At 39.1% G+C, this 27,994-nt stretch overlaps 1 protein-coding gene across 2 annotated transcripts in view; it reads right to left on the reverse strand.

Moving 5' to 3' along the window:
* Positions 1-27,994, reverse strand: part of jbug (filamin-type immunoglobulin domains fbug) — a 292,423-nt gene that overhangs the window by 81,689 nt on the left and 182,740 nt on the right. For both annotated transcript variants that reach the window (XM_068230428.1, XM_068230427.1), the window contains 10 exons: positions 26,014-26,235; positions 25,093-25,260; positions 18,519-18,665; positions 18,224-18,442; positions 13,502-13,675; positions 13,063-13,215; positions 4,915-5,136; positions 3,381-3,548; positions 2,427-2,654; positions 14-151 (listed from right to left, as the gene is read on the reverse strand). In XM_068230428.1, coding sequence (XP_068086529.1) covers positions 14-151; positions 2,427-2,654; positions 3,381-3,548; positions 4,915-5,136; positions 13,063-13,215; positions 13,502-13,675; positions 18,224-18,442; positions 18,519-18,665; positions 25,093-25,260; positions 26,014-26,235 — 1,839 coding nt within the window. The remainder of the gene's footprint in view (positions 1-13; positions 152-2,426; positions 2,655-3,380; positions 3,549-4,914; positions 5,137-13,062; positions 13,216-13,501; positions 13,676-18,223; positions 18,443-18,518; positions 18,666-25,092; positions 25,261-26,013; positions 26,236-27,994) is intronic.

A 27,994-nucleotide genomic window follows, 5' to 3' on the forward strand; every position in this document is an offset into this window, starting at 1 on the left:
AACTGGTACTTACTGCTGAAGAAGACAGGCTTGCCAACCACACCAGAGTTGATGTCTGTCACCTTCACTCTGGATGCGTCATATGCTTTGACGAGAAAAGGACTGCCTTCGACATGAACCCCACCCAGCTTGACCTCCACGCTGTGGTCGCCTGGAACAGTGAGAAGGGATCTTATAATTCCTGTATTTTGACTGACACTGATAACCTATGGGAAACCTGTGGAGTAATTCTAATAGTCTGCATTATTGGACTCTGTCTCACATAACTGACGTCATTTGAAGTAAACCTGTTCTCAGACTCCATCTCATAATGGGGAGAGTTGAGCAGTTAACTAGAAAAGCAGGACCAATATTCCTGTAAGGTAAAAAGGTAGGCCACAGGGTAAATATTACTTTGTACATCAGGAAAGAATGCATTATATGCAGCAATCTTATGAGCTATGCTGCGAGAAGACGTATATTTCTGTGTGATGGTATTAAACTAGTAGCAAGTCACTGTACCACTCAATCTAGTGTAAATCGTAGCATTAAGGCATCGGGCAAATGTATGACTTTTGTACAAATTGAAATGAATTTTTATTTTTAAAATAAATTTTAGGAGAATTTCTGAATGAATGCAATTGAGTTATGTTACATGTACAACTGATCTTAATCATTACATTATACTACTTGTAAGTAATTTGTAATTGCTCATGCATTTTAAAATCTATTTCCTTTTTACTTCTTCACTTCTTCATTACCATGAAATTTCTTGTTTCAATATAACTCCTTCTAACATTTTTTTTGTCGTCGTTGATACACAAGTCCGTAGCATTTGGATATTAGTTGGCGCCACTGGATTGCTCAGGAACTTATTCTTCATTTGTTGTGCTTGCGGAACTGTGCTGCTCTGAAGAAGTGTTAGAAGAATGATTGACAATGTAGTGCCGAGTGGCAAAAAACAAACATTTCCAACAAATTCTTGTGGTCGGTGGCTCAAGCCACCTGCGCACTGTGTATAGGGACGATGCTACTGTGGATAGTATGGTACTAAAATGTTTTGATCATTTTAAACAGGATGAAATGAGCCTGAAAGACAATCCACATTTAGGAAGACCAATGAAGACCAACTCAGTCAATCCGAGAATTAGAAAATGTAATGAAATGTAACCAGTCAACCTTCATGAGACATTTGGGAAAGGTTCTTAAATGGAAAGAGTGGGTGCCGTATATTTTAAATAAAACCCTCTGCTTGGTTGAACACAACTGAACAGGTTAAACATCTGATGGGACAACTTCTGGGAGTTGCTTCCCAGAAATATGACTGATGACGTTTACCGTCAACAACCGAGACACCCTGCGGCCACAACGTTATTGCATGATAACGCACAGCCGCATGCCATTAACGTTTCAAAAGCAGTTGCCCAGCTTGGTTGGGAGGTTGTTCAACACCACCATTTACTCCTGATTCTCACTCTGATTTTCAACTCTTTCGTTCTTTGTCGAACAATGTGCAAAAATGCCCTTTTCACAATGAAAATAATCTTAAATGATCTCTGAACTTGGCTTATCGACTTCTTTAAAGGCAACAAGTAGATTTCTTCAGGCAGGAACTGAAAAATTGCCCCAGCATTGGCAGAGTCATTGATAATGCAGGACATTACATTACTGTTTATTATTATTATTATTATTATTTGGTGAACAAACACAGGCCTAAAACACTTCTCACACGTGGTCTCTTTTTACTGGACAGTAACACGACCAATGGTGGATAATTCTTTTCGTGCAATGTAAACACTTGAAATAGACACACCAGCAAAATCTGATGTTAATTTTGCGATACAGTAAAACCTCGTTAATTCGAAGTCTTTGTAATACAGAAATCTGACTTCCAATTATGTGATTTTGAATTAACAGCCATCTTGTAATTCAGAAATGCCAACCCTCACCAGTTTTTGCGGATTATGCTTTTCTGCGTATTGCCTGCTACGTGATACTGTGGCTTTCCTTAAAACGCTGAATACAAAAGAATTACGATTTCACTATATTTTCAACTGTGAAACACACCGAAGTGAGTGAAAGTGCGGAAAGCTACCCCTGCAAGTTCCGGAAGACGCATTCTATCATGACGTGGAGAAATTTTTAATTTAAATTACTCTGTAAAATACGGCACTATTTAAAAAAAATGTAAAGTCAGTTTAGAATTTAAAGTCTGAATTGTTTTCTGTTTAAATATGACATATGGGGACAGTTTTCTTCCATCTACGGTTGTACAAAGCATAACTGTACACTCAGCATCGAAAAGTAGGTGAGCCAGGAGTGTGTTGGCAACCTTGACGCTAATAAAACCCGCACCCCAATTTCGTGCCTCGAATTTTTAAAAAAATATACGGGGATTATTCGCGTAAATACGGTATTGTAGACAGGGCAAATCACTCTGGACTTACCAACATCAGTGGGTGTGAATTGGACACTGTAACGTCCAGCTGCAAGGACGCCGATGTCTACCTTGAGCTGGCGCCTGGACGGGCTGAGCACTTGTACTTCTGGCCGACCTAAGGTGGGGTCTGCTTCAACATTAAAAGTGGCAGCTCGGTTAACTGCCACCTTCTCCAGCCCTTCTGTGCCCAGTATGACACGGGCTGCTTCTGACACTTGACAAGAGAATGGACTCCCTGCAACACAAATAAATGAGACACCCAACATTATTATTTTGTAGTAATTGGACACAGGTACAAAGCACTCCATTTTACAATGATTGCATTCTGAGCCGCAGGAGACAAGAGCAGCACAGACAAGAAGGTCTTCAACATCCGGAACAGATAGGGACCAGAAGAAGATTCATTGTATCGGAATTAGAAAATGACTAACAAATAAGCCGCAGTATGGAAATCATCCGCGAAAGCTAACATTTTGAACTTGAGGATTATAGTTTCATACCGCTTTTAATGTCTCTTTTTGGATCTTGTCCAGCTTTTACAAGAAATGTAAAATGACAATCCACTATAGTTGAATCGTTAATTAACAATCATAGACAAGGCCTATATAAAACATGGTTATGTTTAAAATATTAATGCTTTGCTGTTATGAATTCTTGCTATAACAGACTTCTATTGTAGTAATATTTCAAAAAGCTATTTAATTACAAAAAAATATTTTTCAATATTTCCTTTCTAAAATTAGGGTGTGGAGATTATTTGCATATATACAGTACTAAAGAATTCCACCATTTCCTTATGCTAAATGCGGATTACACTAAACCGAACATAAACTTACATTGCTCTTATGGAATGATTTTCAGGCCTTGAAATTTCTTACATTAAATGCAAGTTTACGCTAAACTGAGGTCGCACAATGTTGGTGTATTTAAGATACTGAATAGACCTCAAAGAGACAATTACCTGGCACATCTTCTCCGTTGAAGCGAAGGTCAACAGTGTGTGTGATAGCCTCTCGAGGTGTAAACGAGATGGCGTAAGTGTGAGGGCCCTGGGCCTGTGCAGATGTTGGAACACGGCCTCCGTTCACTGTCACTTCCAAGTTGCCTGGACCAGCCTGGCTTGTCTCGACTGCAAATACACAAACACTGTTCATGATGTAACTTACTAAAATTCAGGGGGTTAATTTCCGAGGAACATGTCTTCTATAAAAGGTTGTGCTTAATAGGCAATGCAGATTATTTATTTTATAAATAAGTTTAAAGCCTTTTCTGTAACAAAAATTAGGATTTCTTATTAATTATTAAAATTGATTCTGTACTTGTTTTCCTAATTAGTACTGTCTGCTTCAGAAACAGCACATCTCCAGCACATATGAACATTTCTGTAAAAGTCGATAATTGAGCTTATTCTATTGAAGAATGTGTCAGGATATTCACACTTCGTAGCAGATAGAATAAAACAAAAATCTAGTATCCAAAAATAAATTATGTCTTACAGAAGGTTTGTTTCTAATTTTCTCAAAAAAGTGATAATGTGGAGAAGTGCTGTTTTTAAAACAATTTATTCAGATCCACATTTACATCACTTTACAGCAGATTTAACAATAAAACAACATCTTTACGAATGCCGTTTTATTTATCACACACACAGAATAAAACTACTATTATTATTATCAGAGAGAAATGATGAGAAATAAAATATTTATGGTTAACACTACAGCAGAAACTGGTTGATACATAATTCAAGAGAAACAATCTAAACAACTACAAATAATTTCAGTTACATGATTTTAAAAAAATCCTTAGTGAAAACTAAAGGGGAGGGGTTGATTAGACCAGTGGCTTATTTACTGGCTTTCCAGCCGGAAGGCTGAGGTTCAAATCCCAGTCGATTCTGGATCGAGAGTTTCAGCTTGAGAATCGTGTAGCGTCAGCAAGAGCCTGCATGGCTCCAGCAACCCCAGAAATAACTAAGCTGAAGAAAACTACAATCTTACAAACAGCTGATGTTAACGAAGATTTTAAACATACGTTCACAACTCTGACACTATTGGTTTTATTTTTTTCACTTTGAGAGCTTTTGACTGGAAAACTTATTGCAACAATCAGAAAAATGTATCAAAACTCTAGTTATGAAATCACAAAAGTAAGTGCAAAGTAAAATTCTAAATGAATGTTGCCTATTTTCCTCGTGAAAGATAGAAATCACATTTTTTTCCCTCCACTGCATGAAGAATGAGAGGACTTCCTCCAGACGACTGCTCTTAAAACTGGTGGAACTCGGAGACAGTCCTGTCGTAGCAACCTCGCCTACATTTTCTGATTTGTTCTCCACATACAACTCAACCTTACGTCAAAAATATGTTATGCATGAATGAGAATTACGTTAAAATCAATAGCTCAGAAAAATATTATATGCAATGCTGTTTTAGTCACGACTTGTTACATATAAACCTGTTTCAACCGTACTGTATAGTGATTATAATGTGACTCACCCAGGAAGGTAACAGGCTTGGCGACGATACCTTTGGTCACTTCCTTTACTTTGATGGCGCGTACGTCGTAAACCTTGCAGACGAAGGGCGACCCTGCCACTGCCACCTTGCGGTAAGCCACAGCGATGCGGTGCTCTCCGGCCAGACGTGGCGTGAACTCAACGTGGAAAGTTTGGGAGCCAGTGTCTTTTACTTGAGCGGGGACAGACTGTCCGGTCGGGCCTGAAGCGTCAACAGTCAACAGCCGTGTCAGCAGCGTGCTCTCGGCCACACACGGGGGCAAACACTCGCTATCCAATTTAAATTCTACCGTTTGGTGGTTAAACATTGTGAGGAGATTATTCTGCATTGCTAAATGAAGAGGAGAAGATTGTACAGAGGACAGATGTTCCCAACAACTTGGTTTGAATGGAAGACTGGAGCCTGAAAAGACCTTCAGCAGGTAGCATTTTTTAAGACTGAAATGATGTCAGTAGGAAAGAAACCTAAGAGGAACAGAATGGATCATTTCAAGTATTGTATATTCTCTCAGAATGATGGTGTAGTAAGGCAAGAAGCAAGTCTATCTGTTGTACTGGAAGTAAGGATGACATAAAATGCAGATTAACACAAGCAAGGAAGATCTTTCTTAAGAAAAGAAATTTGCTCTCTTCGAACATTGATGTAGGAATTAGATGTTTTAGAAAGCTTCCGTCTGGAGCATGGGGAAGTGAAACATGGATAACTCGCGCAAAAAGAAAGAGAATAGGAGCTTTTGAAATGTGGTGTTACAGAAGAAGGTAGATGGAATCATAGATGAAGAGATGCTGAATCAAATTGGTGAAAAGAGAACAATTTGGCAAAATTTGACCAGAAGAAGAGACAGAATGAAAGGACACATCTTAAGATACCCAGGACTTGTTCAATTGCTTTTTGAGGGAAGTGTGGGCGGTAAGAACGGTAGGAACAGATGAAGGTATGAATATGACAAACAGATTAGAGCAAATGTAGGGAGTAGTAGTTACATAGAAATGAAAATATTAGCACAGGAAAGGCTGGCATGGAGAGCTGCATCAAACAAGTCCATGGACTGATGACTCAAACACAAGTTAGAAGTAACAGACCTGAAAGGAGGGTACAAACAATAGGAACAATGACAAGAGGAGATAAATGTTAAGATAGAAATGATCTTCATAGGTGAAGCTGGTTTAGCTGCTGGAGTGAATGGAGGGTACAAGAAGTAGAGTGAGCACAAGACGACCATGCTTAAACTCCATTTTTAATGAGGTGCTTGGCTAGTTTACAAAGGCTTGCAGACTGAATGGTGAAAAGCATAACACTCTATAATGAAGATGTATGTAAGAAAGAGTTCAGCGATGTGAAAGATTTAAATTGTTTCATTCCACAATGATACTGTTCTTGATAAAACCACCAGAATTTAAGTTTCTCAGCAAATGGCCCCCTTGTATGCCGAGAACAGAAGACATCAAGTTTGGTCAACTACACATGTTAGAGTAATAAATAAGCATAATTAATCAAACACTTGTTAGTAAGCACATAACGCCTCAGTCAGTATTCTCATCACTTCGAGAAATTATTAAAGTATGTCTGACCAAAATAGAAAGATTTCTCTCAACTTAAAATATACATCATCATCATCATCATCATCATCATCATCATCATCATCATCATAGACGTTTCCCCTCAAGCTATATACTAGTCTGAATACTGACTGAACTCTGTTAATATAGCACCTTTCCGTTCTACAATATGTTATCACAGATTACAACTGTCACCAATGTCAGCTTACATTAATAACTAAGAAGATCTCAGTGGTTAGGCTCAAATAAATACCAAGGGAGAGATGAAACACAAGAGAAAATTAAAAGTAGGACAAAGAAAGCAAGGTGGACAGACAGACAGACAGACAGACAGACAGACAGACAGACAGACAGACAAAAGAAGCCAACACCAAGATTATGTCCGTCTGAAAAGAGTAGCTGCTCTGTCAAGTCACTCTTTCCTTAATGTAAGATATAGCTGAAGTACAGTATGTACAAACATTAGTAAAGCACCTTAACCTAGCTTGACCTTCATAGTCACAGTCTGTACAAAGTCTAGAGTTAGTAATGTCTAAGTCGGTAAGGTGTCGAACCTGGAAAAGAGAAACACACAATAAGAATAAGAAAGCTGATCAAATTAGTGTCAAGTGTTTCCAATCATTTAACTGGTTAATAAATAATGTACTTCGTCTTCCTGTTCAGCTTATACACAGAGTTATTCACTGAAATAACTTCTACTCCATTGACAATATTGATATTTTGCTTTCACGTTCTTAAAAGGTTATTAATGGCCTCATGAAACATTGTGCTGTGTTTTTCCTCAGGATTTTTAATAATAGAGATACTGACACCAACTTTGGCTTCTAAAATGAAACTATAGTAATTTCTTACACTAGCAGAAAAGTTTGTACCATTATGACCTCAGAGATATGATTAATTCATACATCGGCCAATTATTTTTTCAAATATCATCATACTTCAATTGGCATTTACAATGGGCGAGAGTGGGCACTGGTCTTGCCGTGTCAGACAATGTTCGCTGGCACAAACGTTTTCCTTGTTGTGATCCTAGCCTTACAACTCGTATCCCTAGGCACAATCTGTTGATGCTCCACATTTCTAACACACAATAAAAGCATGGGAACACTAATTGAGAAATATTTTCTAATTAATTTGTTTATATGTATAAACTGTTTTTGTGATAATTTACCTACCACTGATAAACTGTGAGCAGAGAATCACATTGTGGCTTTATTGCACAAAGAAACCATATTGTTTCCTACAACATCTCTACATGCAAAACTCCCACCGGTGTCATCACGAGCCCACTTCACTTTGATCTTGACCAATGAAGTTTAAGTTGCTCTTCTAAAAGAACTTTTATGGTATTCTCAATATAGTGACAATAAAGCTTTAGTTATGGCCACTGTAACCAAAACTTATTTCATTTCTCTTAAAATCATAAACCTCCCCATCCTATGTTTAGCTGAAAACCCAAGGGATACATCATCACATACAGAGTACCAGTTGCGTGGCGGAGCACCTGACATGGCAAAACCAGTGCCGGCTGTCGCACATTAGAAATACAAATCACAGCATTACTGACATTTCTAAAAGTAACTGTCCAATGTATGAACATGTCTGAAATCGTAATAGTACGATCTGTCAGAAATTGCAATAGTTTGATTTTTAAAAACAAAGTTGGTGTCGATATCTCCATTACTAATAGTCCCATGGAAAAACAAACCTCACAAGCCTCTTAAAACCATTCAAGAACACAAAAACAGAATATCGATATATTCATGAATTACAAGTTATTTTGGTGCAACATCTCAGGTAAGTAACCCTGTATATAGCAGATTTACCCTTCCACAAGATCTAGAAAATTCAGGTAAGCTGCTGAAGATACGTATTTCAAGAGGACGGGAGAGGCGCAGACAAATGACCTTACTAGCCAAGGGAAGTATTTCTGGAAGTTGGGACTCCAACGCTTGTTTTCATTTGAACAACAGAATTGCTACACTTCGATAACAGAGTCCTGCAGCACAACAGATACCCTAAATAATACCTGATAGAACGCTGTCGTACTCAACACACACAATTACATCCTTCAGACACTATGACAGCGCTCTTCAGCCATTGGTTTAGCTGAACAGTACGCCCCAATTTTGATAAACTATTCCTACACGAAGACAACAGATGTTCAGGTCATCTCCAACTCACCGCTTCTAATACTAAACCATATTCCTACATCACGACTATGGAGATACAACACTCTGATTAAGTAATTTTTGACGATCAAAAGTAGCTGTCCATTTATGCAGATATCTATTACCAACACAACACTTCTCCCTATTTGTATAGCACAGAATATTGTAGCACCAAACTCTGATCACAAGAAATAGTGTATTCTGAAATAGCATCACCAAAGAAAGCAAGTCTGGCTTGACCAACCTTGAGAGATTTGGATCAAATTAACTCACAAACAGACAAATAACAGGGTATGTAGAGATTTTCTGTAAAGAAGACCTTCACCATGTTGTGGGTGTAGTGCTGAGAAGGAAACAGTGAACCAGAATTCAAGATGATGTCAGTAGAGCAAACTACCAATGAACGCGCCCACATTTTAGAAGAAAATAACTGAAATATGCTGCAAGATGTACAGCAAACATTATGGCTGGTAAGAGCAATGATACGAATATTATTTTGGTAAAGGTGCATTCAGAAGGGGAGTTCTTTTACAACTGTCAATATGAGAGTATCTCTAGGCCTAAAACACATCATCATTTGTCAACGACTGCTGGATATAGAATTTTTACCTGATGTAACCTTAGCACTTATAATCATGGTAAATTTAATTTCATTATACTACCATCTCATGATCTTTCAGATTTAAACTCTTCTTTGTCACCAATTAATGTTATGAGGAATTGAATCAATACCCTTATCCTTGCTGTACGTACTGTCACACTTAGTACCAAAACTAAATAGAAATTTTAAAGGTTATGCCAACATCTGCAGTACAAGAAACTGACAACTGTGAGTAAACTACTGTTTATACCTCATCCCTCCCTCGTCGCCAGATTCTCAAAAACTGCATTACAGCGGAGTTGAGAATTTCTATTTAGTAATACAATCATGAAAGTAGAACTAGAAACAGAAGAAAGGTTAAAAGATGCCACACAAACTTGTCATCAGAAAAGCAAAGAAGAACAGTGCAAGAGATGATCTGTGCAATATGTGATAAGCACGCAGCATGCTTAAGAAGGAACATCTCCTCTACAGCCTTCATTGTTCAAACAACACAGTAACTTAAGGGCACCTAGAGGAGAAAAGACAACAAAAATTCAGGTTTTTTTACTTCTCTGAATAGAGTAACCTACATAAATCCAAAAAAATACTTAATTCTGAACACATTGTGTTTAATTCCAGATTTTTTTAAAATGTGCATGTTCCTGCAACAAAAGTGGCACCCCTCAGCTAACATTTCAGGAACTGTAAGAGCTCAGAGCATTGCCTAAAAGCTACAACGGAGACAAGTAGTGAGACCAAGTCTTCATTGTAGGTACTCATGTAAACAAAAAACAACACTGTATTTTCCTGCATAATTAAAAACCTTGCATAATTTACGCACCCCAATATTTTTGGTTCAAGGTGGAGGGAAAAAGAAAGGTTTGCATACTTCAAACACCCACTTTCTCGATGATTTATTACACCATTCTGCATGTGTTTCAGAATAAACATGTCGAGTGATAGCATTCCACATACTGCACAAGTTCCTGTTATTGCCCGTTAAAGGAGTGCAGTGGCCAGTGGTATTTCGTTAGTTCGGCGAGTGAATCAGCGCAGGCCTGACTAGTGACACTCTATTCCTGTCTGGTACTAACATATTTTACGAGTGTTTCAGGTACAAGCACGATTTGTGATCTTGAAACTGTTAGTTAATCCACAATCTCAAATACGTTAGACAGGACTGAAGATGACCTTACGGAGAGATGGCAGCAGCAAGTCTGCCTGCAGTGTTGTAGCGACATCGAAGACGGTAGGCTATAAAAGGTAAGACATTTTTTCCCAGTATATCATTATTTATGCGACTGATACTTCGGTTCATTCATATTTATTTTGCTCGAAAGAGGAAGAATATTTTCCAGTGTTCGCAGTTCAAACCCACACGTCCAAACTGCCTGATGTAGGCAAAAATTTGTTACTTCAGAAGAAAACCTATGCTGTAATTTTATGCAAAATAATAAATGCAAATGAGATAAACCAATTTTGTGTACAGTATATTTGATATAGATGTCAATTCCCATAGGGAATCTGAAATATTTGTCCCGCATGACATTTGTCGACATCTATATAATCTGATAGCCAAGCAGGCATCAATTTTTGGTAGAGACAAAGCCTCTCATAGTGCATTGTCACTGCCAGTGGCTCCAAGTAGCCTACACAGTGGCCTTCACGGTATGCACTAGCCAGCGTCTTGGTAGGTGTGCTAGGTACCAACTGATGAGCCCAACCTAGCACAGGAGGGCGAAACGCTGACAACCAGGAATGAGTTAGCTGGAAAATTTATAATGTCCAATGACGGACCATTTATATCAGTATATTTGATGTCTTACAAATGTAAATAGTGTAAATAAAATGTTTGTATATATGAATTGCATAAATAATTTACACACCAAAATCTTTCCTTGTATTTTTCATCAAACAAGAGTGTTAATTATGCAAGAAATTAAGATTGGCTCTTAAAATAATATTGTACATGGAAATTGTACCTAAAGTTGAATTTTTAAATTAATTTGTTGTTGCACCTGTTGAACAAAGGGAGATACTTAGTTGACGTTAAAAGTTTCTTAGATGCAAACCTACAAATTGGAGCTTAGAACATGCAAGTTTCACATCCAGGTGCCCTTTCAAGGTCAGAGACTCAATGAATATAGAAGTAATTATCTTCCAAACTTGTAGGTCAGGTTATAACCGAGTTAGCGTTTCCACAATTTTGACCATACTCGGCCCAATTGGTCCGTACTGACTGCTACAAACATATTCTTTTATATGGGTCCACCTTGTCAATACTCACAAGTATAAACTCATATTTATTATTTACATAATTATATGCGGTACAATAAATTGTGGCTGTTGAAGTGAACGGTAGCGTTCCCGAAACATGTACTGCATATAATTATGTAAATAATAAATATATGAGTTTGTACTTTTGAGTATTGACAAGGGAGATCCATACAAAGAATATATTTGGGTTAGTGTTCTTAGCTTTCTCTGGAGATCAGTGGAAAATAATTTCTTGTACATTCACCACAATAGGTTATAACAGACTTAAGGTAAGAGGTCATAACTAGCATTATCAAGGATTCTGCCAGTGAATATTTGTGTGCCTCACAGTTACTCTTAATTCTTAGAACATATTAGCTCCCATGTTTATTTGAGACACGGCGTTTAGTGACTTAGTAGCTGTGGATCCACCCGCAGTCCTACCCAGGATCACAACACAATATGCTCAAGTGATGTCTACAGTTTACTAAGTAGGACAGACACACTACAATCTGAACTTCTATTCCTCTTAACATGCCAGTACTGGATGTTATGACGACAAACAATAGCGTGAGACACAAGATGGACTCGGTTCTTTAACTCTCTGTTGTTGATTTTTTGGAGATGCCCAAACTTTTAATGAAATTTGAAAACTTGTAGATATCAAGTTGGGATGGTGCAACACAGTCCCTGTTGACAACGATGGGGTCCCTAGCTGAGTCTGGTACTGCTCCTCACTTTCACCTTGTTCCGTTCCGACCCCGACAGTTTAAGGTTTGCACGACTTCTTTCATTTTCACGCCCTTCATGGCCATTCCATTTCTTTTGTCGATACCTTCAAAGGATCAATCATGATTACTGTGAACTACCTTCAAAACAATGATCATCACCACAAAGTATCTCTCATGAACATACATCATTAATGCAAAAACTCTTTGGGTAAAGAATATCACAATTCTTTGTATTCCAACACTCATAAATTGAACAACATTTTCCTGGAAAACTGTTAAAGATATTGACATTTTGATGATCATATCCTACAATTTTCATAAGAATAAGGTACATTGCCTTAAAAACTACTGCATCATTCAATGAGGAATTTATTAGATTATATTATTCGTTGTCGTGCATTAATGTGATGAACTGTTCATAGAACTTCAGAAAAATAAATTCAAGTTTTTTCTTATTATATTTTTGGACAAAAAAAATGTTTGGGGGGAAACTTTAAACACAAGACCAAGAATGCTTCCTTGGTTGTAATGTGTGTATTCTTCTCTTGGAAATCTCCAACGTAAATAATTTGCTCATAAGACTTAGGAATTCATTCTTTTACACTGATGGTAAGAGACAGACTGTATTTTGTAAAGCAGGTTCTTTGTATATAAATTTTCATTACAGTTGAATCAGTTGTTTCGACATGAACAGGAGCAATCTGATGTGCAGCCACAGATGTTAGTGTCTCAGATATTCATTTGAATTTTTTGGCACTTAATTTTACTGAATTCTCTGTATATGACCTCTTGCCTTATTAGCGAAGTATTTCGCTATGATGCCTCACCCTCCACGTTGACTTCGATGTCCTCCACGCTGCCTGCCACATTGCTCATGGTGAAAAAGGAGGTCTTGCCCACTGCAGCCGAGGACAAGGACGGTCCGCTCACAAGGATCTGGTGGGGAGAGTCGCCCTGCACGCGCGCCAAGAACGGAGAGCCTGCAACACAGACATCAATGTGGGAATTCTATCAACATTAGATCAGCTGTACTTAGGGGCAGATGATTGTGAAATGGACCACAATTACAAATGTTTTTTACTCTTATTTTGAAAAGTTTGCCTCTCTGAATAACACAGAATTTTTGTTGTTGTGAATTAACAAAAAATTAAGAAAAAATACAATGCCTCATTTTGAGACAGGGGTGTGTATAACAGAGACTTTAAACTCAATTTTCTTTTTCCACTTTTAGATTAATTTAAATTATACGAGATCAAGATGGCTCACCAGGTACACTCTCCTTGTTGAAGTTGATGCTAATAACGTGATCTGTGGGCTCGATAGGCACGAAGCTCACAGCAAAACGTGCATTGCCCTGGGGGTGGACCTGAGTGGGAATGTTGTGACCACGAGCACTGATGGTAATCTCGAGATTACCTTCTCCGGCTTGACTAGCATCCACTGGAACAAAAACATTACGACAGTTCAACTACACAAACACAATGACAAAAGGAGACGCGAACAGTTCCCACATCTTCACAAAAAATTGCTGCTGTCGTGAGCCGAGTTATGAAACAAGGAACCTCGTCTTCCTCTACCTCTGATCTCTCATTCTCTGCGAGAACTCTGTCCTCCCCCAGCCATATCATGTGTCCCCACCATTTCAGCTCCCGTAGTTGTAAAACTCCAATCCTCCACCTAATCTCTTCCCTACGGTATTCCTAAGGATTTCATCTTGGTCGCCACAATTCTAGTCTCATCTCTTATCCGTTGCATAAATGCCAATATCACTGATTTCAAAGGTTAGGTTATACATTGTTGCGTCTTTTTAAATTTCAGAAAGACTGTTGCCATGTAAATTTATAGAGTAAAGGTGACCATTACTCTACAGGGCTAACTTTATCTTTAACAGGTAGGTAGGTGGCGCTGGCTGAGTAAGACAAACGAAATGTTTGCCACAGAAGCGGACACTGAACTTGCGTGAACTAACAAGTAAACCTCAGTATAGAAATCACCGCCAGAAATAAAGTTTTCAACCAACTGATTGCCATTTCATAACAATTTTAATGTTTTTTGTTAGCCAACTGCTATGAAAAATCAGATATAACAACAATCTACTATAGCAAATACATTTTTTACCACTATGAATTTTTGCTATACTGGACTTCTACTGTATTAATATTTAACAAAATTACCGGGCCAGTTGGCTGTGCGGTCTTATCTGAACATATGAAATTAACATCTTTAACAGTCTATCAGCTTTACTTTTTCTTATCCTCCAATAGGAGTATTCAAGGAAACACATTTCTATTTCATTATAAAGACTGAACTATTTATTGCTCTATCCTCAACAGGTTTTGGGCGCACTGACTCAGCGCTCCTGAAAGTGTAATATTGTGAACTTGTGAAATGCAGCTTGATACTTCGATTTTAACCAAGGACATTCTAACCATGTTATGTTAGACAAACACCTACATTGATGCAAGCCTTTCTCAATGCCTGTATTAACCTGGTGGTGTTCCTGGCTCAATTCAGTTGTCTATATACAAGAATATCTTTGTAATTTGGTAAAGTACTTCAAAGAGTTAGTAGATGTCAGTGACGCTGTAAAATATTATAATGATCTGAGCAAAACAAGCAGAATATTGTATGAAGTTACCTGTGCTAAAAACACCTCCTCAGTTCACAACAGTACTGGAAGGATGACAGCAGCCAATTGTTTAAAAACTCATACCTAAATTACATTCTAGTTGGAGGCTTTGATTTAATCAGAGTTAAAATTAGGAGAAGAGACAACTCTTGCCAGCTTTCAGGAGAAAAGAAAGGTAAAGAAGAGATAAAAATCAAGAATCTGACAAGAAAATGCAGAGGAAAGCTGGGGGGGGGGGAGATTATTGCAAAGGACCTAGCGAGAAAAGTATTTCCAGCAACTGGAGCATTCTTTTGTATCTTCCAAACGTGCTCAACAATGAAGTGAACTCGACCAGAGATGACGCCCATGAATAGTTTACTCTAGGACTATACAGCAGCACAGTGGGAGAGAAGAGGTTCGACAGAAGACCACAGTGAATTTGCTCCCAAGCAATGTGATTTCCGACAACTAATGGGGACAGCGAGAGTGGCTTTTCTGCTTACACAAAAATAATCAGACTGCAGATGCTGATAATGTTGAAACAAACTTGATTTGTATTTTAAACACAACTAACTGCAAATGAAAACAAGTATGTATGAATTCATCTCAGAGGGCAGACGGACCTAACTCTATTCTGAGATATCAGTGGTTTTTATCTTCATTTTTAATTATCTACTATTGTTTTTATAACATTTTGTAGTTTTGGTTGTTTTAACAACAACTAGGATACATTATGCAGCAATGAGTCATTGCATTATGACCACTCCAAGCACGGAGGGAGAGTAGCACGGCTTGTGGGCCTCTCTTGGGAACACATACAGAATGTGGTGCAATGATCGGCAAACAATGACGGGTCATCCAGCAGCTCGCTGATGGGAGCACAGTTCGAGGTACCATGCTGATGAACATGCCAATGTTTCCCAGTACACCCCAGTCGTACTTCAATGTTAACTGCACTCCACCAAAAGCAAGGTGGACACAAAATCATCACCACTGTACTGTGGAGGTCGCCTAATCTGATAGCTCAGTGCGTGTACGCCGGTTTCCATTGGAGGCTACGATATGTGGCTGCACGGTCAGATGGAGACAGGCTGGTGGAGGTGCTGTGACGATCTGGGCAATGTTTTCATGGGACACACTGGGGTCCATTACTGCAGTACATTAATCCCTAAAAATAGTTAGGACTTTATCGGGAATGAAGCCATCAGTCCGTGATGGTGACTGCCACTTCCAACATGACAGTGTGCCATGCGACACTTGTGAAGGACCAGTTTGAGGAACATTGCTTTAATTGTGTGGTCAAGAATCCTGATACTTCACATCATGAACTGTGGTTCGACTAGGAGAAGCACCACCCAACAGTGTACTGGACACATTTTGCTGACAAATAATTTCATGAAATACCTACCGAAATTATATCAATTTTAACAATGAAATAAACTCTTTTACTTAACCAAAATCTAAGGCCTGAGTGATGAATTAGTTCACCTAGACAATGAGAACTGCTAGTTACTGTTAAAAGGAGAAAAACTGCATACATACATACATACATACATACATACATACATACAGTGCAGAATTCCACATTAATCTATCTACCATAAAGCGTCCCTTGCTGGAAGTGTTCGGCCTGCTTGGTGAAGGCGACCTGGAATGATGATAAATAGGTAGGGGAGGGTAAAACCTGCTGTCAAGTAACACCGAGCTTAACGTCCCCGTCCAACAGACGAATCACTATAATCAGCGTCATGCCCACACTGCAGAGAGGTTTGGAATTGTATCCAGACTTCCGATTACAAATTTAATACCATTTCCTCTGCTACTCTGGGAGCCAACATTCTGATCGTGACTCGAACCGGCTAATCACAGCGATCATGGCCACCTTACAGGCTCAGAATTCCACATATTACCTTCTACAGTTGATTACGTTACCCAATTCAACAAGATCTGGAATGAGTACAGAGAATCTCAAAGAGTCCTACAAGCGATGAGATGAGGAAGGATGATTCCTACGCTGTCAAATCCACCCAGAGGAAAGGGGCTGGCAGACTGCAACGTGGTGCACGAACATTGAGGATTACCAACTACCCACCAGTGGCAACATAAAACTGAGCAATGTAACCAACCCCAAAGAGGATATAATGGGACACAGATGAAACTCAATAATAAATTTCGGTTCCAAGATAGATGGCCCCTTGTAGTTTCAGTCTGTACAATACAGATCAACAGATAGCGCAGAGAAGTGATTTCCGCCGTAGTGACGCACATCCCGTTCTGCTCACCACAACCCCTCCCTCCCTCCTACCATCTTATATCCTATTTCCCCCTCCTTCAGCCATCCTACCCCCACTCCCCCTCACCTACTATGACATTGTAATGCAGTTCTACTATCCACTCCCAATACATTATAATTCACATATTTTTATTTTCAAGTACTTGCTATGTCCTAAATAATGATCTGATACCCCTAGTTTGTACGGCATATGATGTCACACCACAAAGCTGATATTATGACAAATAATAAATCCTTTCAAAAGCAACACAGCAGAGCACAACATACGCAAAATATGGGTATCACATCAGTATCCAAGTATCACATGAAAACAGAATTAAGTGCACTGAGACAGGAAATATATAGAAATACATTAATAGAACCATTCAGTCTCCAGCACCTGAGGTGTACTCAAACAGGAAAACAGGATTTCAGGAGGACTGGCGAAGATATATTTCCAATAAACAAGCACAAGGAACAAAGATTTACAGCACAGGCACATGGAATTCAAACAACATAAATAGCATCATGGGAACTATCGCTTAAAATCAATATTAGTTCGAACAAGGTTAATCAATTGGATAAAGTCAGATTCAATGCAATTCAGAAATATTATCTCCGTAATACTTGATGTTACATGACTAATTCATTGTCAGAAGGGCCTACTGATTGAGGTTAGACTTGAAATACTTCACTTTGAGGCAAACCTCTTTTAATTATTAAAATTACTCTTTTCATGCCTACTTGCCTGCCATCTACAGAACCCTCCTATAACTATCTACACATTGTGAACAATCTCCACCGCCATCTAAAAGTAGGGACTGGAACTATTTGAAGCTAGCTACAGATTCGAACCACAAGCCCCATTAGACTTTCACCCGGGTGCCCAACCCCAAATGAATTGGGAAGACGACTAAGACGATGAAAGAAGTAGAAGAATAACAACTGATTATAGAAGGAAAGGTTGAAGTCACAAGAAAAAGATGGTGAACATGAATATTACGGCTGCACAATATAGACCATTAGACAGTGCTATTTAATGTTCACAGTTAGCTACGTAAAGTAACCAAATGGATTGAAGAAGAATATGACGACGATTACTTACCCATAAACTGCAGAGTCTTGCCAACGGAGCCCTTAGGTAGAGGCCCCACGAACACTCTCTTGGCATCATACGCCTTGGCCACAAAAGGTGTTCCGCTCACTGGGTGACCGTTGTACTCGACCGTGATTGAGTGAGCACCTACATCGCGAGGTGTGAACTCTGCAGTGAAGCCGCTGTGGATGTTGCCAGTCACTTTCACGGGCAGCTCCCCGTTTGGTCCTAGTGATAAAAATTGAGCCAATGAGCTCAGAAAATCAAGGTGATCTACCGAAGAGAAAAGGTACAGACTACTCACCCCGCACAGACACAGCAAGCTCGGCACTCCCACTACCGTCAACCCCCATGTGAAAGCGAGCCACCTCGTTAACTGGGATTAACTCCAGGTTACGAAGAGTCAGAGACACACGGCTCGTGTCCGAAACCGAACACACGAAAGGACAACCTGGAAAGTCATACAATACACAAACATGATTTTCAGAATAACTGGTCAGGTAAAACAAGAGTTTTCACCCATATCACCACCATTCACCCTTGCCATGCAGAAAAATCTAATTTGTTCAACCCCTCCTATAACAACCTGACGAAGGCCTTTACTTACGCCACTCAACTGCTTGGCTGCCGCAATCCAACGCAGTACCCTTCATAACTACATATAATTCTGGTGCTCACAAAACCAATCACACTATGAAACAAGCATTCAATTTTCTCTCATCCTCACCCACACCAACAACCTTCCAAAATGCCCCACAATCACATTCAGCAAACCTCAATCTTCTTCTAGCATCTTCCCCTGTAAGACCTATTGCCTTATTTAACTAGCATCACTGACAAGGTCGTTGTGACTGCACTTCATCCAACATCATCTACCAGCTTCAATGCAGATCCTACCCAGCTTTCTACAAAGGTCAATTAACATGTTCACAGACAAGACAGTTTGCCACTGCCAGGCAATGCCAGTCCAACCAATGACCCCAATGGTACGCTGTGGACGAAATGCCGTGTAACCCCAAAGTTGGTTTTATTGCTATGATTATTTTTTACAACACTGGATTAACTGTAAACTCCAGCCAAATGAATATACAGCTACTGTAAGTACCTGGATCTTTCTCCATTCACACGTTGCATATCAAACCAACATTTGACTACTATTAATTAACTAATTCATTCATTCAGCTTCCACAGATTGTACAATTACATATTACCAAACATGCCAGCAGTATAGGAATTATCAAGTGATTTTTAACATTAAAAATAATCTATGCACAATGATGACCACTTTGTAAATAAAGAAGTTAGAACAGCACATAAATAATATTAATGATCGATATTTACAAGAAAAAAAAATCTATAAAGGAACTGTACGTTGTATATACTTGGAACTAAGAGTATCCTTAGTCTCTGGGGATACTCCTGGTAAAAAAAATGAAACTTTTTCCTTAATTTATCAACTGGGCTCAAATTTTAAACATATGATTTGTGATGGATACAAACTTACTCCTTGTGGGTGGGGTTAACTTCCAATAAGTAACCAGGGGAACCTGACCCCTACAGAGCGCGTCCCCAGGTGGCAGGTAGGGGGCCCCTACAGTATGTAGGGCTGGTTGAAATAACCAATACAACCCGCGGACCAACAGGTAGCCCAATTCCTGGGGGTTTTAAAATACTGGGACACCCTCTCTCCAGGGGTCATAAATATGGAGGGCCCTTGCCCTGGGTTAAGGGTGAAGACCTCAACGGCATCTACGGCGGAGAAGATGGACTTCGGTACGGCGGATATGGCGGAAGAGGCAACCCATCCTTCTGGGGTGTACAGATGGAACCTACTGCCTTGTAGGACGAGGAAGGCATCCTCAAAGGCTAAGGGAGTAAACCCTGAAAGAAAATCCTCTTATGCGTTAGGCCTAGCAAGTCAGCAGGAGAGTATTGAGTATAGTTGCTTTCAATAAGAAAAAGAGCCTCGGAAAGAATATTATAAACCGGACTGACACGTCCTCTCAGACAATTGTAAAGTATGATGACCATAAGGCTGATGATATACAATGTTCTGAAAGGAAACCCCAAATAAAAAAGAGACCCAAATATCGAACTGGAACTATGAACATTCTATCATTAACTGGAAAGTTAGAAGAACTCCTAGACATGATGGATAGAAGAAAAATATCAATATGGGGATTAAGTGAGACCAAATGTAAAGGGATTGGAAGTAAGACACTTCGTGGAGGTTATAAATTATACTGGAGTGGACAGGAGAAGGTAGCGAAAAATGGTGTTGGATTCTTAATTAACGAAAGGACTGATGCTACAGCTGAAGTTATCTGCAAAAGTGATAGAATCATTAAAATGTCCATGAAACTGGAGAACACTAAGTACACCATCATACAAGTGTATGCCCCACAGACAGGCTGCAGTGAGGAAGACAAAGAGAAATTTCGGCAAGACCTGGAAGATACAGTTAATGAGGAAAATGTTATTATTATTGGAGATCTAAATGCGCAAGTTGGGGTAGACAGACTTGGGTACGAGAACATCATTGGTCCACATGGATTTGGACAAAGGAACCCAGAAGGAGAACAACTATTAGATCTGTGCAGAAGAAATGATCTTATAATCAAAAATACATTCTTCAAAAAAAGAGACAGTCACAGAATAACAAGGTACAGTTGGGATGGCCAGTATAGAACATTGATTGACTACGTAATCACAAATAAAGATGGTGGCAGGTACATCACAGATGTAAAGGTCATCCCTAGTGAAAGCATGGACAGTGACCACAGATTGTTGGTAGTAGACTTCAAACATAAGACAAATGAAACGCAGAAACTTATTACGAAAAAACCAAGGATTAAAACTTGGAAGTTGCAAGAAGTCCAAATAAAGGAAGAATACAAACTAAGGATTCAACAGAGTTTGCCGAAGTGTGAAGTAACCAGCGTTAATGAAGAATGGAAGGCCTTCAAAGACACCTTTGTGGGAGAAGCCAAAAACCTATGTGGAGTTACAAGTTCTATCAAAAGAAAAAAGGAGACACCATGGTGGAATGATAGAGTGAAAACAGCGGTGAAAGAAAGAAACCAAATAATGAAGGCACTGGACAAGGAGAAACAAAAACAGGGACAAGAACGAAATGAACAAGAAATACAAAGACTTCAAGGAGTATACAGGAACAAGAAACTTGCTGTAAAGAACATTGTAAGGGAAGAAAAAGAGAAAAAATGGAATGAGTTTGCAGACAAACTGGAAGAGGACAGTAGAGGAAATATGAAATTGCTATACAGAGTAGTGAAAAACAAGCGAAGGGATCAAGAGACCATAAAAGCAATAGAACGTGATGATGGAACTCTGGCACAAGAAGAGGGAGAAATTAAACAAGAACTCAAGATCTATTTCGAAAAGCTGCTGAATGGAGATACAGAAAACATAACAAGGGATAGAGGAGAGCCAAGTCGAGGAACCACAACTGAACCACCAATTACATGGCTTGAGGTTGAAAATGCGCTCAAGAGCATGAAGAAAGGAAAGGCAGTGGGCGTAGATGAACTAAGTGCAGATATGTTGAAAGCAGCTGGAGTTCCAGGAATCCAATGGCTCTATAGACTGCTCAACAAGATATGGGAGGAAAATACTATTCCTGAGGACTGGAAGATGGGCATCATTGTACCTCTGTTCAAGAAAGGAAGCCGACGAAAATGTACTAATTACCGTAGTATCACACTACTGTCTCATGTCCTGAAAATATTGAAAAAAATAATAGAGACCAGAATCAGAGATATTGTTGAACCAATTTTGGAAGAAGAGCAGTATGGTTTCAGACCAGGAAGGTCAACTACAGACCTTATATTTGTAATTAGGATGCTAGTGGAAAAATACTGGGAGAAGAACAAGCCTTTATTCCTAATATTTTTGGACATTGAGAAAGCATACGATAGTGTACCAAGGGAAAGAATTTGGCAATGCATGAAAGAACTTCAAGTGCGAGATAGCCTCATAGACAAAGTGAAAATGTTGTATAGTGGGAACAGAAGCTGTATTCAAGTAGGATGTGGTTTGTCGGACTGGTTTGAAACAAAAAGAGGAGTGCAGCAGGGCAGCTCATTGTCACCACTTCTATTTATTATTGTAATGGATGTAGTAATGAAATCTATTAAAAGGAAAGAACATGGAGATATCAAAGCCTTCACATTTGCAGATGATGTTGCGATCTGGAGTGACTCAGAAGATGAATTGGGAGAGAGAATACAAAGCTGGAATGAGGAGTTTAAGAAATATGGTTTAAACATCAGCAAGACCACGACGGTGGTGATGAAAGTGTATGGAGAAGGAGCAGAACCAATAGTCATGTTAAATGAAGCTCAACTGGACAGCGTTCCAGTTTTCAAATACTTGGGTAGCGTTATATCAAATGACAACCTAGCAAAACATGAGGTGAACAATCGAATCAATAAGGCAACACAATTCTACCACCAGGTAAGACACCTGCTGTGGGATGAGCAAATACCCATGAAAACAAAAATGACATTGTACAAGTCCTATTATACACCAATTCTTACATACAGTCTCGAAACCACAACACTGACCAATAGAGATAATTCCAAACTTCAGGCAGCTGAAATGAAATTCCTACGCACTATGATAAACCAGGAAAGACAAGATTAGGAATGAGAAAATTAGAGAAGAAGTAGGAATAGACAATTCTCTCCTAAATAAGATTCAGATATCAAGACTGAAGTGGTTTGGTCACATGAAGAGGATGCCAGTAAACAGAACTGCAAGGAAGGAATTTGACAGAAAGGTAGAAGGAAGACGACCCGTGGGAAGGCCACGAAGGAAATGGATAGATTTAGTTAAGAGCGATGTAATGCTGAGAGGTCATGATTGGGACAAGTTGGTGGAGGAAGAATGGTACAAGGACAGGATGAGATGGAGGAGGCTCATATACCACACCCGGGAAACTGGAGATGGTTTAGGATGATGATGATGATGATGATGACAAACTTACAACTCAATTGATCTAACAGTTTGAGATTTTTTTAAATTTTTAAAGGGTGTTTTGAAAATCATCTTTCTTATAGTAAATGTGTTTGAAAAATTTAAGACTGAATCTCATAATATAGTCTACAATTTTGCATAAGGTTTTTTGGGTACCTTTTGTGGTGACCTCTAAATTCATTTTAAAAATTTTGAATCATTTTATGGAAATAATTACAACCTGTTATGGGTTAAGATGAAAGCTTCTCCTTGTAATATCATCACCATTCAGTTTCACGAGAAGAAGAAATAGAAGAATTTTATGACCATCTGGAATATACCAACAGTAGGATACCTAAAAAGGAAACTGGAACTGTAAACAGATAATGATGGACGGACGGACGGAGAGCAGCAACTTGCCGTACAAGCATGCGTGGATATATTACACAAAAAAAGGAACAAACACAGGAGTCCAAAATTTTCGGCTGATCTTTTTGTCAATGAAGGATAGAATGGTCACTGTGGACAAGTAGATGCTGTTGTGAGGAAAAGGGAGGAGTGATACTGAAATTCGTAGAGAATAGAAAAAGGGAGTATCATTCTGATGTTAAGGCCAGGTGCTTCCTGGTACACGTGAGCATCAGTTGATGTCCATCTCTGGGCAAGATGGGCATGAATGTTTAAGGACTAACCTGTCCACCTCGTCTTTTGGACAGTCTCTGATGCCTGGAGTCTCAAGGAGTCGTCATGAGGTACTGTAGGGCTGTAGTAGCTGTTGTCTCTGTAGACTAAACTGTCCACACTCACCACCACCTTAGTGAAACATGGGATGATGACTCCTTCCTTCCAATCATTGGGTATTACATTCTCTTTCCGGATTCTATTTAGTACCCTGTACATCCACTGTTGTCCAACCTCTCCTAGTGCTTTGATCATCTCAACACTTAATTCATCTGATCCATTTGATGTGTTTTCAGCTTAGATATTGCTCTCTCTACTTCCAACCATGTCAGACTAGTGGTATTTGTGCTGTCAAAATCATAAGGTTCGTCGTCTAATAGAGTGACATTTTCATAACAGTTCAGCAAAATTTCAAAGTGCCTTTGGAACTCCTGTAATATTTTGGTGTTATCCCTAGTCACCTCACCATTAAGAAGTTCTACAGATTGGATGGATTCATTTTGAGTTCTTCTATTCTTAACAATACTGTATAACAGTTTTTTATTTCCATCCTGCGTTATTTTGGTAGCCAGATCTTCCTTGCATTTCTGCTTTTCAGCTACAACCGTTTGACCTGTAATTTTTTCTTTCTGTAAAGTGACAGCTTCTCCTCTATTTCATGTTGATCTCCCCGCGTTCTTGCTTGATATAAGGATCTTCTTGCACGGTTTCTGTCGTTGATAGCCTTTTTAATATCATCATTCCACGAGGCAGTTTCTTTAGGTTTTTCTTATTTGACTCTGTCATCCACATACTTTTTTCTGCTGTACCAACCACAACCTTCATCTACCAATTTCAGTTCTTCTCTCGGCAGCAACCTGCGGACACCTTCCCTGAATTCTTCCTTCCTCTTTTTACAATTTCCTTTATGGCGCACTGAAACAGATAGGTCTTTTGGCAACGATGTGATAGGAAATGGCTAGAAGTGGGAAGGAAACAACCGTGGAATTAATTAACATACAGTACAGCCCCATCATTTGCCTGGTGTAAAAATGGGAAACCACATGACAGTGGGGTTCGAACCCACTATCTCCCGAATACAAGCCAATAGCTACGTGACCCGCCACTTGCTCGGTAATTCCTGACTCAGTCCTACTCACTAGTTGAAATGTGACCTTCAGAGATATCCAACACTCACCATTAAGTATGGCACAGTACATTCTGTCGTAAGAAGAAACACTCACCAGGAACAGTCTCGCCATTAAACTTTATGTCGATGAGGTGAGGCTTGGTCTGCTCTGGAGTGAAGCTCACCAGACATCGGCCTCCCCCAACAACCTGCACGTGATTGGGGACCTCGCCTTCATTGATAGATATCTCCAGTTGTCCCTCGCCTGCCTGACTCGCATCCACTGGAACAAAACATTCATTTCACTAGTTATAAGTTCACCAACATGGATTTCTTCTGTGTTCACCTCAAACAATTCTTACATCATCTGTAATGTTACCAAACAGCTCAGTACTTTTCCAGGGTGTCAATATCTACCAGGATATGGTAAGTTGTATTTATTCAGTTATGATAAACAAAGATTACATCTCAGGACAATAGCATCGTCCTGTTTTCTGCAACATCCTACGATGTTATCTTAGCGTACTTTCACACAACGATTTCTAGCAAACAAGATAGTACCATTTGATTAAATGAAGCATATCTCAGCAGATACTGACATCCTGATTAACATCACATTAATGATCAGTTAACTCACTCCTGTGTTTTCTTGAAGGAATAACAACAACAACAACAACAACAACAACAACAATAATAATAATAATAATAATAATAATAATAATAAAGGACATATGGCCTCCAGAGAGCCCCTAGTGACGTCCATGGGCGATCTGCGCATCTATGAGGATGGGGCCATACTTAGGATGGAATGTAATGCTGAAGACAGTACAATCACCCTGTTCTCGAGCCAGAGGAAATTACGAATAACAGTTAAAATCCCCGACCCAGCCAGGAACTGAACTGGGACCCGTTGCACCAAAGGCCAGCATGCTAACCAATTAGCTACAGAGCGGGACATTTATGAGAGGATTAAAAACAAATCTACCAATATGAATTCTGTCCTACTTCACAGAAGACTTGTGTGGTAATACAGTACCTCTGAACTGGCAGGGCTGACCGACGACGCCACTGCCCACGTCCGTTACCCGGATCAGAGAGCTGTTGTACACCTTGGCGACCAGTGGCCCGGCAGGAAGCTTCTGCCCGGCGATCGACACCTCCACTAAGTGACTGCCCACCTCCGTGGGGGTGAACTCGACACGAAACTCGCCTCCCTTCTCCTCCACGAGCCGAGCAGTCACTGGTCTCTTGGAGGGACCTGGAACAAGAACCATCACACAACTTCACTGACATGTAAAAAGACAGTATATTTAATTTGTAAAACACTTAGTACTGTAATGAGCTCAAATGAGCTGGCAGCAGTTTGTCCAAAAAAAACTGTCAAGTCAGACGAGCAATGTTGTCATTTTACTAGTACCAAAGTGGAGAACTTCTTTCCTATTATTCAAAACATTTCCAACAATGACAAGTACAACTGGCATCAGCATTACATTAACTAAAACACACCTGTAACACAGCTGGCTCCTTCTAGTTTATTACTGTTTTCACCAGGGCATATTTCACACCATATTATCACAATTCTGAAGACTATTTTCCAATGTAAATGTTGATATAAAAAATATGGTTATCTTGTTCTTGGAATGAAAGCTAGTAACCAAAATCTCTTGAAAACATCTCGAAAAAGAGAAAGAAGTGACCCCTTTCTTCCTGGCAGAAGATAAAGGGAAATCACTAATATCTGTCAACAGCATTAGTAGTTTCTTGTTGCCATTTAACTCACACCACATGCTGCAAAGATTTGTGAAGGAATAAAAGGAATAAAAGATCACCAATCTTCTGAGGAAGTTCGTCCAGACGAAGATATATGATGTGAATACATACAACATCAGGTGCCTTCACATCTATCCAACACATGCATGCCACACGTAATATTTACATCATCACACTGACATTTTAACCTATTTTCAACCTGGCTGCATAATACATCTATCAACTGAAGATAATGGCAGGACTCCAAGTTTTAACGCAACTTCATTTAATCTTGTACAAATCCAATTGAACTCCGCAAGATAGTATTACAATTCCAAGGACACCGTAAATTCACATCATTATACGATGCTGTGTCCAATATTTTAATTTAAATAGACATCATTTTAACACCCATTAACAGTGGATATCGGCAGGACTTCAAGATTTAATGCAATTTCATTCATTCCTAACTCAACTTTTTTGAACTACGCAAGGCAACTTCAAGGATACTGTGAATTCATATCATCACAAGATGTTGTATTTAATTAGACATTACTATATTGTGTTTTTAATTTGTACTTGACAAAATGGGATTTTAATTCTATGTTTGTACCATCCAAATTTTTAAGTGTTACGTTGTAATACTCATTGTTTTGAATTTTTAATGGGGGCCCCCCCTATTTTAGTCAGGTCTTATTGTATACTGAATTTTAATCCACTAGCTGAGGAAGAGAATGCATAATATTCTCGAAACATGTACTAGATGTTAAGGTGAAAGGTAAATAAATAAATAGTATTGACTAGGCGGACCATCTTCCAACATATTTACCGAACAATATTGTCGATGCCAATGAAACTGCATTTTTTTTATGCAGAGCCCTAAGTGGCTTACTGTTTTAAAGGAAAGTGCCAGCCGGGAAATCGAACAAGCGTGGGGGTCATTGTACTGTGTTGCTGTGCACATGGAAGCGAAAGACTTAATCCCCTCTTCATAGGGAAGTTTGAAAGGCAAGATGTTTTAAGGGTATCGTTTACTTTCCGTGCAAGTACAGGGCATCTAAAATGCATCAGTACAGTAATCCAATGAATAAAGTACTTGCACAGTGAAGCCAACATAGATTTCTCCTCGTCTTTGAATCCTGCTTTTTTTTCTTTCATTGCGTGAGGTTATGTTTGTCAGCGAGTTATCCAAGTGCATTATTTGAATACTGTGAATGCACCTTCAATAAATTTTGAAATACTTTTTTTTTTTTTATTTTTTTTTTTTT

This window comes from Anabrus simplex, chromosome 14 (genome assembly GCF_040414725.1).
Source record: "Anabrus simplex isolate iqAnaSimp1 chromosome 14, ASM4041472v1, whole genome shotgun sequence".
NCBI lineage: Eukaryota > Metazoa > Arthropoda > Insecta > Orthoptera > Tettigoniidae > Anabrus > Anabrus simplex.